This window comes from Tamandua tetradactyla, chromosome 15 (assembly GCF_023851605.1).
Source record: "Tamandua tetradactyla isolate mTamTet1 chromosome 15, mTamTet1.pri, whole genome shotgun sequence".
Lineage (NCBI taxonomy): Eukaryota > Metazoa > Chordata > Mammalia > Pilosa > Myrmecophagidae > Tamandua > Tamandua tetradactyla.
In genome coordinates, this window is record NC_135341.1 from 33235359 (window position 1) to 33251134 (window position 15776).

The window sequence follows — 15776 nt, forward strand, 5'->3', positions numbered from 1 at the left end:
CTCCAATGTTGCTTATTTTGTGTCTCTTCGTATGTAATGTTTGTTTCTGCTTTCCCAGGAACACTCATGACAGTGAGATGTTGGGTCTCAGGAGGCTATCCAGGTGTGCAGTCCTTTTTTATGCATAAACATACTTTTTAAAGGGTAACTTTTCTGTGGCATGGTCAATACTGATTAGGTGAAAAGAGAAGCCTTAAATATGTGGAATAAAGGTTTTTATTGGGTGCAAGTTTATTGTATGAATAAATAAAGCAGTAAAACTTAGAAGTTTAGTTAGTAAAATAAATTCAGAATAGGTAGGTTGGATATGTTCAATGTTAGCCTTAAATTTTTGCTAGCTTTGCCAGAGGCAGAAAGCCCCCTAACCAATCATTATAGCTTGTGCTTCTGAAGCTAAAGGTAGAGGCTTGTAATTTGGTGGCATCGCTGGTGTCCAGTGACTGGTCGGTTCCCTTTCAGGGATGTCTTTTACAGATTGGGAATGGTGGAGGTATCAGAATCAACACTGACTATCAAGTGATATCAATGCATGTGGACATCTTTGTGATGGATTAGTGCTTCTAGAGCATGAGTACATTTCCTAAGTCTCTGATCTTGTCCGTGTATTATTTTCTTTAAAAGCATCCATTCTTTTTTGCATGTTACTTAAGATTTTAAAAGCAGCCTTTGAGTTTGCCATGTAGTCTTAGTTAAAATTGTGAGATGCTTTTATTTTCACATTTGCCATCTGGCATTCATGGAGTGTCAGTTGCTTGCAGCACACAAGACTCTGCTCTTATAGGACATAAAGGAGGAAATTCTGTCATCTCTTCTACCTGCCACAAACTTCTTGGCCAGGGGAAGAAGCAGGTTGAAAATACAAAATTTTGTGGGAACAATATAGTAAAATAAAAGCATATTGTACACAACTATGTGGTTATTGGAAATATTGCATGATTGCCCAAAGAGCTTTAGGAAAGATTATTGCTCTATCATACTTTTCCTTGGAAAGTATATGTATTAAGTTATTGTCGTGTTGCTACCATAAGTAGTCCATTCTAAAAAATTACTGTTATTATTGTCAACTTCTTAATATATTCCTTAAGGAAAATTTTCTTCCTCGGATGGTAAATTTAAGAAAGACACCATAGCTTGTATTTATTTTGTATCATTCATACAGTATGTCACTGACTCTGGGTAGTAGTAGAAATAGAAATGAGGAATACCACAGGGTGCTGTTTTAACCCCTACTCTAGAGCCTGACTGCCTAAGTTCAAATCCCAGCTGTTGGTCTTATCAGTTCTGTGATGAGCAGGATTGATTTGATTAGAGAGATCCTTGCTGACTTATGGGAAAGGAAGAGACATAATTAAAGCAGTATGGTGATTATCATCTGATTCAAGTCTCTGTTCTACTACCTTGAGTATTCACTTAATTTCCCTAAGCCTCAGTTTTTGCATCTGCAAAGTTGGAATAGTAATTATACAAGGTTCTCTAAGATTAAGGATAAAGTAAGAGTGCATATATAGTGCTTGGCATAGTACCTGGCACGTGGTAGAAGTGTTAACTATTATTACTATAAACAGAAATTATGTTTTATATATGCAAATATCAGTACATATAAACAATAGACTCAGAGAAAAAGTGGTAAAGACATTTGATAAAATGGTCAGCCACAAAGTACAAGAGTCAGAGCTAACGCTGTCACATTAAAAACAGAAAGGACACTTAAGCCATTGAGATGTTTCAGGGCTTCGTTCCCCACAGAAACTTTGAATAGCCAGCAAGAACTGGCAGAAACATTGTTCTTGAAGCTACAGTAAACTTTTAAAAGACTGCAGTAACATGGTGAGCACCAAATCAAGAAAAAAAGTACTTAAAAACTGGAGGATCTTATGGTGCCTTCATCCTGTCCAGCTGGTGCACTACCGCTCCCTGACTCCACCAGGTCAATGTGGAGCCAGCCTGTCCTCCTAGTGTACAGATCCTTATTCCTGGTTCTAGAGAGAATAGAATAACTCTCATGCACATATTGGCCTAGTCTGTCTGGTGGTGGCCTGAGGGACTTGTCTTCCTAGAATATGCCCTACGTATAGAAGGCAGCTCATGGGACTCTACTACAGTCAAGTCGTGCTGCCTGGGGCAAGGAATTGCTGATTATAGGACATATAGTGCAGTACCCAGATGGTCAGAAAACTTTCCTAGGGAAGAGGGGACACTCATTACCATGTAAACAGGGACTTCTTAGGTGTATACACGCATGCCCAAGACAAGATACATGCACAGAAAGGATCAGAAAGGTCCCTAAACTTTAGCCTGGAGTTATATCTTCTAATGTCATTGTATAGATAAATCTTGAAGGAGAATACTTGTGCAGGTCAGTCTGCAAAGACTGGGAAAGGTCTTTTTTTTTCCTTTTTTTTTTTTTTCTCTTTCTGTTAGCTTTTGGCAATCCAGGAAAGTTCTGTCCTAATACTAGCTGGAAAAAGTGTCTAAATTCCAGCTGTAGCACATATCAAAATGTCCAGGTTTCCATAAACTGTCAGAAAAAATACAAAGAAACAGGAAGTGATGGCCCAGGCAGAGGAGAAGGTTAAAGCATTAGAAACCATCAATGAGGAGGACCGAGACCTGGGGCATACCAGACAAAGGCATTTAAAAAATTGTCTTCAATATGCTTAAAGAACTAAAGGAAAACATGGAGAAAGAACTAAAGGAAACCAGGAAAACAAAAGATGGATGTAAGAGAGTATCAATAGAGAGATGGAAATTATGACAAGAAACCAAACAAGAGCTAAAGACCACAGTAGCAAATAAAAAATTCTCTAGAATTGATTGGAGAGCAGATTGGAGCTCGTAGAAAGAAGAATCAGAATCAAGAATAGGCAATTGAAATCATTCATCCGAGGAACGGAAAGAAGAAAGAATGATGAAAAGTTAACAGAGCCCAAGTAACCTGTGAAATACCTCATCCTTTCTGCAAGTATTGCCCTAGGAATTTTCCCATTTACACTGTTCCGAATGTCCCCTTTTCCTTAAGGAACAGCTTCCCTACAGTCCTGGCACTATATGTCCTACAGCCAGCAATCCCTTGCCCCAGGCATCATGACTTGACAGCTCTCCATAGCTTCCTGCAGCAGAACTTGGTGAGCTGCCTTCTACACACAGGGTAAGTTCTGGAAGAGCAAGTCCCTCAGGCCACCATCCTTGGGCCAGATGTCCTTGCTTTCTGTATATACAGGAGGGTTACTCTTCTCCCTCCAGACCCAGGACCAGGGATCTGCACTTGGAGAGCAGCAGGCTCTCTTTAGCCAGTGGGTGGTAGGGGAGAGGCCATCCAGGGACCAAAGGATCCTACAGCTTTTAAGTAGCCTTCTTGATTCTTTGCTCACCCTATTATTGTAGTCCTTTAACTGTTTTCTGTAGCTTTGAGAACCAGATTTTTTTCTGGTTGTTCAAAGCTTCTGTAGGGGGGCAAGGGGTGGATAGGTAAGGGGACAGAATGCTAAAGCATCTCACTCTGCCATCTTGATCTTTAAAAAAATGTAGATTTCTGTAATATCAAATCTGTGAGCGTTTTTAAGGTGTTTTAAAATTTAGATTTCTGTGGTATCAAATCCAAGTTCTGAAATTTTCCTTTAGAGGCTTTCTGAAGGTTAAAGTCATTGGGGTTTTAATGTCTGTCCAGATGTGGAACACTGTGGTATTGGAGCACTATCTGAAGTTCCCCTTCCATTAGCCATTTACTGAAGACCTGGAGTGAGAGACTGTTCTCTCACATCATCACCCCCAGGTGCCTCTTTGGAGAACTAGTTCCACTGGATAAAACTTCTTCTAGATTGCCATTATCTAACACTTATTTGACACAGCCATATGAAAGTAGTAAGGGGAAAAATAGCAAGAATGATCTCAGGGCCACAAAGGGAAATAAGTAGGGTGAAGATAAGTGATGAGGATGACCCTAACCCTAGGAGATACAGGTTTTTTACTTTTCTCTCTTCAATGGACTAGTTTCAGGTTGCCTTGAACTTCATGATACTGTTAAGATAGGCATTTTGAGACATCTTTAAATCTTAAGAATAGATACTTCTTTTCTTAATTTTTTTTTCAAGGGTTTTTTTTTTTTTATCTGTTTTTTTTTAAAGCATATTCTAAACCTTGAGAGAAAATATCTGTCCTGCAGCTTCTTCATGACCCAGCAGTAGAGAGTGGTCAGAGAACTGGACTGGGAGACTCAGCCACTTGGTTTGCTTGAGGAGTGAACTTCCTTCTATTTATAGTATAGGAGATGGATAAAAAATATTTACCTCTTAGAACTGCATTATAGGAGCTTAGTAAATGCTTATTGAATAGAAATTAAGTAATAAGTCATTACTTTTTATTACCTACCTGACTTTTCACTTAGAGACTGACTGCTGGTTTGAGTCTGGCTAGTATTTTTTTTTATTTTTTTTTTTTTAGGATTTCTTAATAAGTATCCTGAAGACATAAGAGTAGAGGACCAAAAATCAGATTAGAACACTATCCTTTCTAATAATTCACTGGGCTAGTCATTTAACCTCAGAACCAGTTTCCTCAGCTATTAGGATACCAGATCATATCTCTTGGATCCCCTTAAACTCTGATTCCAATATATGGTCTCTTGTACTTGTTCCATATGATTCATTTCTGTTTCTTAACAATTTAAAGGACAAGACAGAGAGGGATTTATGCTTAACAATGACAGCTTACTCTAGAGAGCTCAGATGAACCACAGACCATTTATTCTTTAAACTTGGTAGACATTGTGGAGTAATATTGATAGAGGAAGGGAACAAGGACTGACCCTGACTGAATAAATGCAAGAGAGACTTAGGCCTACTATAGAAATACTAGCTTGGTAGATAGTCTCCCTTTGTTTTCCAGCAACCAGAATACGCAGATGTTTGGGAGAGGTTATCTCAAGAGATGAAATACTTCTCTTTAAGTTTTTTGTTTGAGGTTTTATTTGGTTTGTTTGTTTATTTGTTGTTGTTTTGCTTGGAAATAAGGATTGTTAATAATAATAGGGCATCACTAGGTTTATTTCACTTTTGCTCTGTTCATCTTAAAAACATAAAATATGTTCCAATTGATAATATAATTTCATTTTATTTGAATGTCAGATAAGAACCTTTTTCATGCATTGCATTTCATGATGTATTATAAACAGGTTTGTCTGGCGTTCATTGGCTCCTCCTTCCAGGATTACTGTTTTAACTATTTTGGAAATTTTCCTCATGTTTGCTTATAGCATGTTTACTGTGTGTGTGGCATATGTAATCAGTAAATTGTAGTCATAATGAAATACCTGCCCCCCAAGATTAATCTGTTTCATTTCATGTTCATCTTTGTATAAAGAAAACAGGCCCTGTTCTTATTTTGCCCTTTTTCTACATCCTCCCTCAACAGTAAAAAGAACATAAGAAAGCAGCGAATGAAAATCTTATTCAATGTTGTTCTTGAAGCTCGAGAGCCAGGTTCAGGCAGAAGACTTTGTGATCTGTTTATGGTTAAACCATCCAAAAAAGACTATCCTGATTATTATAAAATTATCTTGGAGCCTATGGACTTGAAAATAATTGAGCATAACATCCGTAATGACAAATATGCAGGAGAAGAAGGAATGATAGAAGACATGAAGCTGATGTTCCGGAATGCAAGGCACTATAATGAAGAGGGCTCCCAGGTAAGGATGTGTGCAAGTCCTGGAGTAGACACATTTTCTTTTGGATGCTGATGGTATGAGAGAGCAGCTCCAGAAGCCTAAATTAGTTTATTCTCAGTGATTAAGTTAATATTTTTTCATTTCTGGGTTATTTAAAATGGTAGGCAATACATTATAAAAGTTAAAATCTCATACTTGGTAGTCTGACATCTTAGATTTAAATTCTGTTCTGTAAGTCTTTGTGCAAGTAATGTAGCCTTTCTGATCCTCAATGTCCTCATCTATAAATTAAAGATAATAGTATTTGCATTGGGATTGTTGTAAGATTTAAATGAGATAATCTATACAGAGCATTTATGCACATTGCACTCAGATGATAGCCAATAGAATCTATTAGAACTTGCATCATTTTTATCATGCTCCTCAACTGCCATACTTCTCCAAGGACAGTTCATAAAATTGTCTGATTATATAAGAATTTGCATGATAGACCCATAAATGTACCTCTAAATAATTGATTTTGGTATAAAGCATTTTGGTATAAAGTTTCAGTTATTTATCAGCATAGCTAAGATACATTCTTCTATTTTTTTTTTCTGTGTGATAACCTTTATCCACTTTAAGTCTTCCAGAAATAAAAATTTTATATTATATTGCATTGGAATACAAAATATGGTAGGCACTGAAGATCTGCTTATGGATCAAAGAAATGTTTCTCTCTGTCATAGAAGTTTAAACTTTCCTTAGTGTCACTGGCTAATGTGCCACTTGTCTATTACCGGTTGGAAAAAAACCCACTAAGAGAGATGGCCAAAGAAGAAAGGTCACTTATTCCCTCAGCCCCTCTTCTCTGGTAGTGTTCAAGGGAGGACCTAAGTGTTGGCTGGGGAGGTAGAGGGAAACAACTGTGGAGGTAAGGCCATTAAGTAAATAATCTTGGTGTTGGCTACATATTACCACTCTTGGCTCAGTCTTCAGAAAGAGAGATCACTAAGCAGCAGTTGTTGCCTTTTCTACAAATTAGATTCCCACACTGTAAGCCCACTCTTTCTGAGCACAGATTTGGGATTTACATTTGAGATAATACTTTCCAACTATCAGAAATATTTAATCTCTAATTTCCACTGGGCTAAGTCTACCTTGAGGGTCCAGTAAAAGAGAGTTTTTTTTTTTAAGAAAACAATACTTATAAAGGTGTTGCAGAATTTTTGTTAAATCTTGCAGTGATTCTACTGGTTCTCAACTTTAGCTTGTATATCTGCACATTACAGTCACTTGGGAAGCTTCAGAAGCAGATTGAGGAGGCCCAGGCCCATCCCACAGAGATTGTGACTTTATCTCTGTAGTCAGCCTTAACATTTTTTTGAGCCTTAGCATTTTTATGGAGGTAAATTATATTTCAATAAAAAGTTCTTTAAGAAAATAATTTAAAATATATTTATGGAATATAGGTATACAATGATGCACACATCCTGGAGAAGCTACTCAAAGACAAAAGGAAAGAGCTGGGCCCACTGCCTGAAGATGATGACATGGCTTCTCCCAAACTCAAGCTAAGTAAGGCAGCCTCACACTTTTGTTATTCAGTTTAGTCTGACAAGCATAGTTTACTGATTTACTAAAATAATATTAAACTAATTGATGAATATCTTTGAATTCACTAGCACTTCAGTCTGGAGTTTCTTCCCTCCTCTCAAATACTCTCTTGTGTTTTAAATAAATTGCATAGAATGTGTAAGGGTTTACTTTCTGGAATGCTGTGGATATTTTGTAAGTATTAAGTAGTGATAATATATGATGCCTACAAGAGTACAGAGACAGATTTTTAATTTTCTTGTATGTTTGTTTATGTGGTGATTACCAGAATTGAAAATTAATGCCAATGTTCTTACTAGGCTAAAACTTGAAAGGTTAAAGATGCCTAGCCACTGTCCTATAAGTTAGTTCAGGTGATCTTTGAGTGTGGTCTGTGAGTGGTTTTATTTAAAGCTAGGAGGAAAGCGAAGTCCACAGAATTAATTAAAACCATTGAACTAAACAAGAATGTGTAAATAAAATAAATGTCAAGCAGATAACAGTGATGTCAGGTACTCTTTAGAGCTATATTTGCTTGAAAAAAAAAGTGATGAAAACAAACTGACCATGCTCTTTTAATATGAAAAGACTATAAACTGAATTTCACAGTAGCTTTGCTTATGATTCACTGCTGGGTGATGATTCCTTCCTAAGGTACTTATTTTTTTGTTGGAATTTTTAAAGCACAGTGGTTAAAACATTTATTAATTTCTAGAAGAGCAAATGGAATAAATGTATACCTTTTATTCTACTTTTCAGGGACAATAATACCTCTTAAAATTAAAATGATTTATAGAGAAGTTGAGTTAGGAAACTAACTATAGATAGGTAAACTTAGTAACTACTTAAATATATATTTAAATATACATTTGAAAGTCTGAAGAAAGGAGATTTAATTGTAGACTGTTAATTTCCTTTTTATTTTTTTAATTTTTATTATGAAAAATTTCAAACATATGAATGTAAAGAATAGTACAGTGAACCCTTAGTATCCTGTTACCCATGTTCAATTTTTATCAACAGTATGCCATACCTATTTCTTGTATCCCCTTTTTTCTGTTTTTTTAATAAATTATTTTAAAGCAAATCCAATTATGTCATTTCTTTTCTATACAGTTTAGTAGGCATCTCTAAAAAATGCAAACATGTACCTAAAAAACGTGAAGTCATTATCATACTTAACAAAATTAACAATAATTCCTTGGTCTATCTAATACTTGGAAAGTTTTTAAATTTTAATGGTTGTCTCACAAAATTTTAAATTTTGATGGTTGTATTTTTACAGTTGATTTTCTTCAAATCATGATTTAAATAAGTTCTCTATTATATTTCATTGTTATGCCTTTAAGCTCTTATAATCTATGCAGTTCTCTTTTATTTTAACTCCTGCCACTGACTAGGCGAGGCAACCAGGTCACTTTCTCATACATTGTCCTAAATCCTGTATTAGTCAGTTTGCTTCCTTAACTTTTTCCTTTATCATCCTTATTTCTTGTAAATGGAAGTTAACTCTAAAGACTTGATTTGATTCAGTTTCATCTTTTCAAGGATACTTCATAAGAGATTTTTTGACACTAAAGTTGCATCACATCTTGGAACATAATGTCCAATAAAGTCCACACTGCATTTGCTTGATATTTATTTTAAGTTTCTTTCAATCTGTAAGTTCCCCTCCATTTCTCTTTTCCCCCCTTGCAGTTTATTTATTGACAAAATAGGGTTTGTACTAAAATTTCCAACAGTCTGGGTTTTGCTGTTTGCATCTCGATGCTATAGTTGAACATGATCCTCTATCCTTTGAATTTCCTATAAATTCAGACTTAGAGCCAGAGGCTTGATCAGATTCAGGTTTGATCCTGCATTCCCTCTCTTTGGCACAAAAGACAGCTTTGTGGGTGGTGTATGTCCTTCCATCAGATGGCACATGATATCTGGTTATTTCTTTCTGTTATGTTAACAGCTACTGATGCTCAATTCATTAATTTATTAAAGGGATATAAAATAGACATAATATTATTTTTTTCATTCCTTCATCATTTATTAACTGAAATACTTCTGTATAGAGAAAAGTTGACCTGCCCATTATTTGGTTATCAAGTGGTTCAGTGTTTTGTTTTTTCAAAGGAAGGTAAAAGCTTGATTTTTGTTGTTGATTTGTTTTCCCCTTTATTTACCAGTTTGCAGAATAAGGCATTGGTTTTCTAACATCCTCCAGCATTTACTTCATTTGTTTATGCTTGTTTGTTATATATCATTAGAAATTCCTAGATTTAAACATATTGCCAAATTTTAACCCACTGTAGTTATTATCCTTACTGATGTTCACATTGTCCTAGTATGGCTCATATGTTCTTTTTGTATGAAGTAGTCAATAGATTGATTACTATCTGGTATTTCAGATATACCAGGCTTATCTTTTACAGACTGATAATCAGATGTTTGCCAAGGAACATGACCTCTTATAATGGGAATTAGTACTTTAAAACTATTGTCTGTATTATATTGCTGCAGGGTTGGTCATTGTTTCTAAGCACTTTTAATAGAGCTAGGAAGTGTGTGTGTGTGTGTGTGTGTGTGTGTATTTATATTTAAAGATAAAATACATCATAAGTTCATTCTGACACTTTCAATTGAGATTCAAGGTTACAGGACGTTTACTCAGTTTCCTGTGTCTTACACTGGTATCTCTTTTTCTCCCATGGTGAAAATCTCACTTCTCAAGGAAAACAGAGGTGCTAGAGTTAGAATGTCACATAGCTACTTATTTGCTTTATTCTACCTTTTCACAGCAGGCTCAGTTTAGTAGTATTTACTTTTCCACTGAAAATATGATTACTCAGATGGTTTAAATGTTTTCCAGTTTTGTTTTTTTTTCATATTTAGGATACATTTCACTAGAGGTGTTCTAATTATTGTATTTTACAAATAACTTGGAGTATTCTCTTTCTTATGATTATGCCACCAAATGTATACAAATTTAGTTCCATTTAATCTTACCCATTTAACATTAAATCTCCTTCTTTAGGTAGAAAGAGTGGCATTTCTCCTAAAAAATCTAAATACATGACTCCAATGCAGCAGAAACTAAATGAAGTCTATGAAGCTGTAAAGAACTATACTGATAAGAGGGGCCGTCGCCTCAGTGCCATATTTCTGAGGCTGCCCTCCAGATCCGAGCTGCCTGACTACTATCTGACCATCAAAAAGCCTATGGACATGGAGAAAATCAGAAGTCACATGATGGCCAACAAGTACCAAGATATTGACTCTATGGTTGAAGATTTTGTCATGATGTTTAACAATGCTTGTACATATAATGAACCTGAGTCTTTGATCTACAAAGATGCCCTTGTCCTACACAAAGTACTGCTAGAAACTCGGAGAGACTTGGAGGGAGATGAGGATTCTCATGTCCCAAATGTGACCTTGCTTATTCAGGAGCTTATCCACAATCTTTTTGTGTCAGTCATGAGCCATCAGGATGATGAGGGAAGATGCTACAGTGATTCTTTAGCAGAAATTCCTGCTGTGGATCCCAACTTTCCAAGCAAATCTCCCCTTACTTTTGATATAATTAGAAAGAATGTTGAAAATAATCGCTACCGCCGGCTGGATTTGTTTCAAGAACATATGTTTGAAGTATTGGAAAGGGCAAGAAGGATGAATCGGTATGTTTTCTTAGCTGTTTCTTTTTGAGAAGGTGTGGTGTTTAATGAAAAACAGAAGAAGGAATACTGCTTTGGTGTACTATTTCAGCTTAGGTATATAATTGCAGTTGGTAGGGTACTATTCTGAATTCTAATGAACCAAAACTTCTAGAGAGCAAGTAGATTCTGTGGGGAAGAGAGAAGGCATACCATTAAATTAACTAGATGAGAGCCAGTGAGAAGGAGTAAGTAAAAATGGAAGGTCTTTTGAAAAAAATACTCTTAAAATACAGCCTTTTACAGGATATGGTTTTTAAAGGTCTAAATGCTTAAATTAGAAATAGTAACATGATATTTTTTTAAAGTTCGATCTAAAAATATTTTAAATAAATTAAAATAGCTTTAAAGTATCAATCTGGGGTTAGATTGATTAAATTTTGATTTTGACCACCATTCCAAGTATCTAAAAGGGCTTCTTAAAAAATATATATATATATTAGGTGCTCTCAAAGAAACACCAATTTCCTTCTAGTTTTGATCTGTGGTGTATCTTTGTTATACCATAAATAACATACTCAACTATTATGACAAATTCAATTCAGCAAGTACAATGTGTCTTCTGTATGCTCTTAAAAGCACTTATAAAGATAAAAATCCTACCTTATGGAGCTCATAGTCTGTCACGCTGAGAGCTAGACCTTTAGGCATTGCACATGGTCAGTGGGGTAATTCTAGTTGGGGAATCTATAAAGCTGGTTGAAGAAGGCATATTTGCTTTGGACCTTGAGAGAAAGTCAGTCACGTTTGCTATTCTTGCTAAGCACCTGCTCTTTGTAAAGTACCATGCTAGGCTCTTTATATAGATAATCTCTAACCTTTATTAGAAACATTCTTAATAGGTGATAATTCTTCCAATTTGCATATGGGGAACCCAGGACATAAGCAGAGAGAAGTAAGTTGCCCAGTGTTACAGCTAGTAAATGTTATGGCTCATCTTGTTCCCCACTGCAGAAGGCTACTACTGAGCCTATCATTAAGATACCAGTCATGGAGCACAGCTATGGATAATAATATTTGAGCTCTGTGCTCTAAGAGCTTGAAGGATCTATGCTTAGGAAAAAATAATTCCAGACATGAGATCATATATAATGACCTCATATTTATTTAGTCTTTAATAAGTAATAAGAAACTGTAACCTAGAGTTCTTCTGAAAGGCATGAGGCTTCAGGGGAAAATGGGAGTATGGGAAGGATTCAAATCTGGAGTGAGAAAGATATTTCAGATAGAATGATAATGAGCAAAGGATTAGGAAATTAATATGGTATGTTCAAGGCACAAGAGTAGAGTTAAGATCAGATAGGAGAGGCTTTGATATGATATATTTAGGGCGTGGTCTTTATTCTTCGACACTGGGGGTAGAAGTAAAGAGAAAGATGAACATCTTACAGTCAAAATCTGCAGGAGCTGTTCATTTCTTTAACAAATGCTTATTGAGTGGCTACCACTTACTGAGCATCTTCTGGGTATATCTTTTGGAATATACCAATAAACAACAGAAACTGCTTTCATGGAGCTTAGAGTTCCATGTTTTGTTCTCAGTTTACATGGGTAGTCAAATCTAAAGCCACTGCCCCATCCCCATTACATCTTAGGGTTAGTTCTGTGGTTCCTTCAAAGACCATTTGTCTCAAGTGACTTCCCAAAAATTATTAGCAACTTTGCTTGTAGAGATGACATGTTCATTCTAAGAATTAACCAGATTTGTATGTCCAGAAAATGAGCTCTTTTCATTCTGTTATTGACATAATTGGTTTCTGCTTTTCTTTTGAGGCCTGGGAGATTAGGTCCAAGGTTTGTTTATATGACATAATAATTCACACAGTTTCATTCTCATGCCCAGAGCATTATTGCAAAGCATAAGAAAAGCCATTCTTATCTTTTTTTTTTTTTATTAATTAACGGAAAGAAAGAAATTAACCCAACATTTAGAAATCATACCATTCTACATATGCAATCAGTAATTCTTAACATCATCACATAGATGCATGATCATCGATTCTTAGTACATTTGCATCGGTTTAGAGGAACTAGCAACACAACAGAAAAAGATATAGAATGTTAATATAGAGAAAAGAAATAAAAATAATAATAATAGTAAAAAAAAAACAAAAAAAAACCTATAGCTCAGATGCAGCTTGAATCAGTGTTTTAACATGATTACTTTACACTTAGGTATTATTGTGCTGTCCATTTTTGAGTTTTTGTATCTAGTCCTGTTGCACAGTCTGTATCCCTTCAGCTCCAATTACCCATTATCTTACCCTGTTTCTAACTCCTGCTGGACTCTGTTACCAATGACATATTCCAAGTTTATTCTCGAATGTCCGTTCACATCAGTGGGACCATACAGTATTTGTCCTTTAGTTTTTGGCTAGACTCACTCAGCATAATGTTCTCTAGGTCCATCCATGTTATTACATGCTTCATAAGTTTATCTTGTCTTAAAGCTGCATAATATTCCATCGTATGTATATACCACAGCTTGTTTAGCCATTCTTCTGTTGATGGACATTTTGGCTGTTTCCATCTCTTTGCAATTGTAAATAATGCTGCTATAAACATTGGTGTGCAAATGTCTGTTTATGTCTTTGCCCTTAAGTCCTTTGAGTAGATACCTAGCAATGGTATTGCTGGGTCGTATGGCAATTCTATATTCAGCTTTTTGAGGAACCGCCAAACTGCCTTCCACAGTAGTTGCACCATTTGACATTCCCACCAACAGTGGATAAGTGTGCCTCTTTCTCCACATCCTCTCCAGCACTTGTCATTTTCTGTTTTGTTGATAATGGCCATTCTGGTGGGTGTGAGATGATATCTCATTGTGGTTTTGATTTGCATTTCTCTAATGGCCAGGGACATTGAGAATCTCTTCATGTGCCTCTTGGCCATCCGTATTTCCTCTTCTGGTAGGTGTTTGTTCAAGTCTTTTTCCCATTTTGTAATTGGGTTGGCTGTCTTTTTGTTGTTGAGTTGAACAATCTCTTTATAAATTCTGGATACTAGACCTTTATCTGATATGTCATTTCCAAATATTGTCTCCCATTGTGTAGGCTGTCTTTCTACTTTCTTGATGAAGTTCCTTGATGCACAAAACTGTTTAATTTTGAGGAGCTCCCATTTATTTATTTCTTTCTTCAGTGTTCTTGCTTTAGGTTTAAGGTCCATAAAACCGCCTCCAATTGTAAGATTCATAAGATATCTCCCTACATTTTCCTCTAACTGTTTTATGGTCTTAGACCTAATGTTTAGATCTTTGATCCATTTTGAGTTAACTTTTGTATAAGGTGTGAGATATGGGTCTTCTTTCATTCTTTTGCATATGGATATCCAGTTCTCTAGGCACCATTTATTGAAGAGACTGTTCTGTCCTAGGTGAGTTGGCTTGACTGCCTTATCAAAGATCAGATGTCCATAGATGAGAGGGTCTATATCTTAGCACTCTATTCGATTCCATTGGTCGATATATCTATCTTTATGCCAATACCATGCTGTTTTGACCACTGTGGCTTCATAATATGCCTTAAAGTCTGGGAGCGTGAGACCTCCAGCTTCGTTTTTTTTCCTCAAGATGTTTTTAGCAATTCGGGGCACCCTGCCCTTCCAGATAAATTTGCTTATTGGTTTTTCTATTTCTGAAAAATAAGTTGTTGGGATTTTGATTGGTATTGCATTGAATCTGTAGATCAATTTAGGTAGGATTGACTTCTTAATTATATTTAGTCTTCTAATCCATGAGCACAGTATGCCCTTCCATCTACTTAGGTCTTCTGTGATTTCTTTTAGCAGTTTTTTGTAGTTTTCTTTTATGAGTTTTTTGTCTCTTGAGTTAAATTTATTCCTAGGTATTTTATTCTTTTAGTTGCGATTGTAAATGATATTCGTTTCTTGATTTCCCCCTCAGCTTGTTCATTGCTAGTGTATAGAAATGCTGCAGATTTTTGAATGTTGATCTTGTAACCTGCTACTTTGCTGTACTCATTTATTAGCTCTAGTAGTTTTGTTGTGGATTTTTCCAGGTTTTCGACGTATAGTATCATATCGTCTGCAAACAGTGATAGTTTTACTTCTTCCTTTCCAATTTTGATGCCTTGTATTTCTTTTTCTTGTCTAATTGCTCTGGCTAGAACCTCCAACACAATGTTGAATAATAGGGGTGATAGTGGACATCTTGTCTTGTTCCTGATCTTAGGGGGAAAGTTTTCAATTTTTCCCCATTGAGGACGATATTAGCTGTGGGTTTTTCATATATTCCCTCTCTCATTTTAAGGAAATTCCCTTGTATTCCTATCCTTCGAAGTGTTTTCAACAGGAAAGAATGTTGAATCTTGTCAAATGCCTTCTCTGCATCAATTGAGATGATCATGTGATTTTTCTGCTTTGATTTGTTGATATGGTGTAGTACATTAATTGATTTTCTTATGTTGAACCATCCTTGCATACCTGGGATGAATCCTACTTGGTCATGATGTATAATTCTTTTAATGTGTTGCTGGATTCAATTTGCTAGAATTTTGTTGAGGATTTTTGCATCTATATTCATTAGAGAGATTGGTCTGTAGTTTTCTTTTTGTGTAATATCTTTGCCTGGTTTTGGTATGAGGGTGATGTTGGCTTCATAGAATGAATTAGGTAGTTTTCCCTCCACTTCAATTTTTTTGAAGAGTTTGAGGAGAGTTGGTACTAATTCTTTCTGGAATGTTTGATAGCATTCACATGTGAAGCCGTCTGTTCCTGGACTTTTCTTTTTAGGAAGCTTTTGAATGACAATTCAATTTCTTTACTTGTGATTGGTTTGTTGAGGTCATCTATTTCTTCTTGAGTCAAAGTTG

The 15776-nt window shown here is 35.7% G+C and overlaps 1 protein-coding gene across 23 annotated transcripts in view; it reads left to right on the top strand.

Annotated features, from left to right (window-relative positions):
- PBRM1 (polybromo 1) overlaps window positions 1-15776 on the top strand; it is a 155042-nt gene that overhangs the window by 56434 nt on the left and 82832 nt on the right. For 15 of the 23 annotated variants that reach the window (XR_013162739.1, XM_077129025.1, XM_077129023.1 and 12 more), the window contains 4 exons: window positions 59-103; window positions 5410-5686; window positions 7117-7222; window positions 10266-10908. Coding sequence is in view for 22 of the 23 variants with exons in the window: in XM_077129025.1 (XP_076985140.1) it covers window positions 59-103; window positions 5410-5686; window positions 7117-7222; window positions 10266-10908 (1071 nt within the window). In the remaining variant the exon portion in view is untranslated. The remainder of the gene's footprint in view (window positions 1-58; window positions 104-5409; window positions 5687-7116; window positions 7223-10265; window positions 10909-15776) is intronic. The other 8 variants (XM_077129020.1, XM_077129022.1, XM_077129032.1 and 5 more) reach the window with 1 other exon arrangement.